The 5,797-nt window shown below is 45.8% G+C and overlaps 1 protein-coding gene across 1 annotated transcript; it reads left to right on the top strand.

Moving 5' to 3' along the window:
- Positions 1-3,605: 3,605 nt before the first annotated feature.
- Positions 3,606-4,025, top strand: LOC128870325 (uncharacterized). Its single transcript, XM_054112936.1, has one exon. It carries the CDS (start codon positions 3,606-3,608, stop codon positions 4,023-4,025), a length of 420 nt encoding a protein of 139 aa, XP_053968911.1.
- Positions 4,026-5,797: the final 1,772 nt, after the last annotated feature.

Raw genomic sequence — 5,797 nt, 5'->3', positions numbered from 1 at the left:
TGGATTCGCCCCAGATGTAGGTGAGAACGGCACCCGTACTTCGACATAAGAACCTTGAGGGACCCAGGATCGATACCCAGCACGAGGAGCTAACCCGCCTCCGAATTGGTAGCGGATTTCTGCCTGGTGCTCGAGTATACTCTCCAGAGAGTCGCGCCAAGGGCTTTGTTCTGAACACGGATGCGTGTGAGGAGCTCTGCTGAACTGCAGGAAGGACTCGGAATCCAGACAGTCGCTCGTACCAGTCTTCCTTTGCTACTCTCAACAAGAATAAACTTTCTGTTTTCGCAGGCTGGAATTTTTGCTATCACTTTTTCCAGCCATTGTCGCGAAAAAGCATTGGAGCTGTGCACCTTTACGATGCCGCCCACCACGCTTTTACCCTCGACAGTCGGCGCGTCTTTCGACTCACCGATAGCTTTCCAAAGATAGCTGTCAAGATAGGCTTGTTGCCCTTTGGACAGTAGACCGTCTTGTTTGTCGGTATGTATCTCCACCGTCATTGCCTTTGCTGCCATTCTCCCGAATGATTCGCCAGACGTTGACGGAAGAGTGTCATTCTTCATTTGAGGTCCTTTAGCCTTTGCCTTGTCAGGTAAAGGTTTATCTGCATTGGATTGAGTCGAGGATGCAGGCATTTCCGAGTTCCGTCTCTCGACTTTCCTCTTCTTTGCCTTTCTCCTCTTCCCGGTCGTTGGCACAGACTGCCACGCTTTCCCGTTTTCATTACCGTTGTCGAAGTTGACGGAGCTTGAGTACTTACCTTAGCTGATGCTTCGGCTTTCTTCGCCTTATGTCGTCTTCGTTTGATCTGCCTTGCGGATAGACCAACACCTGCATTCGTATCTCCAATAACTTCAGACTTTTTACCGGTACTTACCTGATTCGCACCAGGCTTAACCGTTGTCAAAGACTTACTCGGTACCAGAGTTCCATCCGAGTCCCTGAGAGATTGTCAGCCATCTCCACATCCTCCACAACTTGTTCAGTAGCTTCGGATCGTTTCGGCGACGGTTTATGCTCACACTGACTCGGCTCTCCATTGGCATAGCCAATGTGCCATGTTTCACCACTAGTAATTGGCTTCCTCCGGAACCCTGGGTGTCAGTTCCCGTCATAAGGGGGTGTGGGGTTCTGGCCTGCACATCTGATGCCGGGCCGTCGATTGCTCGACGGGAGGATTTCCAGAAAGTGGGCTACCTCGTGCAGAGAGATCCTTGTTTAGCCTCCACATTGCAAGAAAGAAATGCATTTTATACCTCCTTCCAGGTTGGGGGGATACCCAATTCCTATATGGAGATGCCCTCTTAGTTCGTGGTAAGTTAATCTCCATAACCTGGAGTTAAATCACCACTTAAGCCTCATCCCCGCGGCAAGGCGACCGACATGACAATCTTATTAAATTAACCGCATTAGTATCTTATTAAATTAAAAAAATTAAATTTGAAATTTGAATTTTTTTTTTTTTAATTTGCAAAAAAATTTTGTTCAGTAACAATTCTGAGCACTGAATGAGACCATTTAACCGCTGCGCTTCATAAGATAAAACAGTTATGAGATTGCTACAACTCAATCTCAACCGTTGCGAAGCCGCACTAGATCTCTTGTCGGAAACAGTTGCTGAACTCAAGGTTGTATTGAGTGAACCGTATAGAGAAAGGTCAGCCAACTGGTCGCAAGACGCTTGCAAACAGGCTGCAATATGGTCCTGCGGACGACAGCCCTTACATCTAAAAAGCGTAGTAAAAGAAAGAAGCTTTGTTTGCGGCAAGATCTCAAATATATTTATATATAGCTGCTACACCAAGCACCCCTTTAGACGAGTTTGAGGAGATAGTAGGGAAAATCGCCATGGATGCAATGTTAAGACAGCGATATATTATTGCAGACGATTTCAATGCATGGGCCATGGAGTGGGGCTCACAGCAGACTACACCAAAAGGCAGAGCACTCTTTGAAGCATTTGCATGCCTGGATATCGTTTTACTGAACAGCGGCAGGGAACATACCTTCTTCAGAAATGGCTTCGGTTCAATAATAGACATCACGTTCGTCAGCGCTAACTTCTACAGAGTGATAACTCAGCAATAATATGTGACATTGACCTAAACGAATGCAAACTTCAAAAACAGCAATTAAGTTTGAAGCACCGAGGATGGAAAACCGACACCTTAGATCCTGGTATATTTTAAGAGATGTTGCCAACAAGCGAATATACGGGATGCGCAAACGACATGGCAACCAAAATTATGGCTCATGTTCGTAGAGCCTGCGATGCGTCAATGTCTCGCAAAACGACAGCAAGTAAACACGTCCCAGTTTACTGGTGGAACGAGAGTATTCATTCTTTCAGGAAAGAATGCATTAAGGCTAGAAGAAGCTTCCAACGGGTAAGAGGTATACCTAACTTCATAGAAGCCAGAGAAACGTATAAAGCCGCGCGACGTCAAATCAAGACATCAATAAAGGAAATCAAGCGTAAAAGCTGCCTCGAGCTCTGCGATGATGCTGAAAACTATCCTTGGGGGACAGCATACAAGGTGGTGACCAAGAAGCTGAAGTCTGCTAAGGAATCCATACCAACATGCCCGATTTTCTTGAATGAAGTGGTAAATACACTTTTCTCCAAACAAAGGAAGTTAGTTTCTTTAACCTCGAAGAAAATTGCACATTAGTATCCAAGAATATCAGCAGACGAGGCTCTTCAAGCAGTGAATAGAATCGAAAATAAGAAGTCTCCTGCCCCTGATGAGGTGCCTAAACAAGTACTTAAACTGGCCTTTGACCAGACAACATCGAATTTCGTACGCCTGTTTAATACATGCCTCGCGGAGGGAACGTTCCCATCGATATGGAAGCAACAAAGACTGGTTCTACTGCCCAAACCCGGCAAAGCTCCCATGGAACCGTCTAGCTTCAGACCGATTTCCCTGCTCGACTCGGCAGGTAAAGTACTCGAGAGAATAATCTACAACCGCCTCAAGAACGAGATCGATTCCGCCAGGGGATGGCTCGAAGATGCCAAAGTACTGCTTAATTGGATGTAAGAAATTCATTCAACACCGCAAACTGGGCCAAAATACTGGACGCACTAGACTAGATCGGAGTATCCCCCTACCTGCGAGCAATGATACGAAGCTACTTCGAAGACCGCGTACTGGATCACGACACAGCAGTAGGCAGAAAGAGTTGTAAGGTTTCAGGCAGGGTCCCTCAAGGCTCAGTCCTTGGATCACTGCACTGGAACATCATGTACGATGGTGTTTTGCGCCCCAATATGCCCAATGGTTCCAACATTATCGGATTTTCAGAGGATATCGTAGTAATTATTACGGCGAAGAGACTGAGCGACATCTACGAAACAGCAAATCAGACAATGGCGTCCGTTAATTCATGGCTGGTGCAAAACGGCCTTCAAATCGCTGAGAAAAAAACCGAGTCCGTTCTCATATCGAGCCGGAAAAAAGTAGAAGTGGCAACTATACAAGTTGGCAATCACAGCACCACGACAGTACCAGAAGTTAAACAGGAGGTTATCTTTTAAAACGCACCTGGAGTATGCGACCAAAAAAGCATCAGTAATCATAGCAGCCTTATCGTAAATAATGCTAAACGCCCGCGGACCAAAACAACCGCGACGCCAACTTCTAGCAGACGTGGTGAAGAACATGGCTTCGCAACATCCTTCCTTTTTCCGCGGTATAAAGGCAGCGTATCGTTTATGTGCGCTTCGAGTCTGCTCCGCCTTTAAAACGGTTTCAGAAGAAGCAGCACTGGTTATCGTTGGAATGTATCCAATAGAGATATTGGCAAACGAAGCTGCAGTATTGGCTGACAGTGAAATGCAACGCATCGTAGCACGGGAAACTAGTACCCAAACTCTGCAGCAAATATGGAATAATACAACGAAGGGCCGCTGGACAGATCGCTGCATTCCAGACTTGCGAAGCCGGATTGAAAGAAAACACGGAGAAGTGGATTTCTATCTGACGCAATTTTTAACACCTCCATCGATTCAAACATGAATCGCATCCCACTTGCGATTACTGTAGGGTAAACGCGATAGAAGACGTTCACCACGTATTCTTCGAATGTAAGCGTTTTTATGGCTCTAGATCGAAGCTTCATCGAATATTTGGAGGAAACTACGATCCAGATACATTCGTGCAATCCATGCTACAATGCAGGGAAAAATGGACGGCAGCATGCGATGTCATAGCAGAGACGATGAGAAAACTAAGGATCCTCGAAAGATTACGAAGAAGAACCGGCGACTAATTCGCCCTTCCCCCCCATGCTGTAATACTTAGCGGTTGTCCCGTGGAGTGCGGAGTTTCGACGAAATAACAGGCTTGTCCTGGTTCCAAAGGGCCACTTGAGGGTATCGCGCTGCCACAACGCCCATGAAAAGAAAACACACACACACACGCACACAAATTCAATTTCGACCTCTCCTTGACCGGACTCCCGTTCCTTTGGGGAATCGAGAGTTCCCCAAGTAGTTATATACCAAACGAGGTTGCAGGCAGGGGGACTGTCTATCTTTAACCAAATATTGGAAAATATCGTGCGAGTCGCAGAACTTATTGGGTCGGGTACAATTTTTTATAAGAGCGTACAATTGCAGTCGTATGCCGATGATATTAACATCTTTGGCCTTAACAACCGCACTGTCGGTTCTGCCTTTCGAACACTGAATACAGAACCAAGGTGAATGGATCTGGGGGTGAACGAGCACAAAACGAAGTACCTCCTGTCATCAAACAAACAGTCGGCGCACTTGCATATCGGCACCCACGTCACTGTTGACAGTTATAATTCCTAGGTAGTAAAAGGCTTCGAAACCAGCATTAACACATTGTTATCGGTCTTGAAATCTAACGAATAATCTCTCTTGTCAACAAGTGCTACTTTGGACTAAGTAGACAACTGAGCAGTAAAGTCATCTCTCGACGAACAAAGCTAACACTCTACAAGACCCTCATCATGCCCGTCCTAACGTATGGCGCAGAAGCTTGAGCGATGACAACATCCGATGAAGCGACGCTTGGAGTGTTTTAGAGAAAAGATTATCCGCAAGATTTTTGGACCTTTGCACGTTGGCAACGGCGAATATCGCAGGCAATGGAATGATGATCTGTATGAGATTTACGACGACGTTGACATAGCGCAGCGAATAAAGATCCAACAGCTACGTTGGCTGGGTCAAGCCTTCCGAATGGATACAAACGCTCTGGCTTTAAATGTATTCGATGCGGTACCAGCTGGTGGTAGCAGAGGAAGAAGAAGGGCTCGTCTGCGTTGGAAAGATCAGGTGGAGAAGGACTTGGCTTCACTTGGTGTGTCCAATTGGCGCCGGTTAGCACGAGAAAGAAACGGCTGACGCGCTTTGTTAAACTTGGCCAAAATTGCGAAAGCGGTTATAGCGCCAATTAAGATGGAGAAGAATTTCTTCTTTCAAGGCCAACTCTTCCTTTAAAACAACTTCTCCTGCCTCTTTTACGAACTCCAGTTTAATGGGCCGACAAAATCTTACAGATTGCGGTGAGCGATTGTTCCAAATTGGTTTTCCCGACAATAGCATTAACCTTAATGGAATTACTGTAGTAGAGAAAAGAGAGCATCACTGCTATTCGACGAACCTGGTTCATCAAACGTTTGTTTAAGTTGCCCTTGACCTTGAAAAACTTCTTTTTGCATCTCAACAATTCTTTTAGCCCTATGCTCTAAAATTGGTTGCAACGAAATTTTTACAAAGGTCTCATTTGCTTCTAAATCCTGAGGTGATCATTTGAAT

The sequence above is a fragment of the Anastrepha ludens genome, chromosome X, assembly GCF_028408465.1.
Source record: "Anastrepha ludens isolate Willacy chromosome X, idAnaLude1.1, whole genome shotgun sequence".
Classification (NCBI taxonomy): Eukaryota; Metazoa; Arthropoda; class Insecta; order Diptera; family Tephritidae; genus Anastrepha; species Anastrepha ludens.
This window is presented reverse-complemented; position numbering and strand designations above follow the sequence as displayed.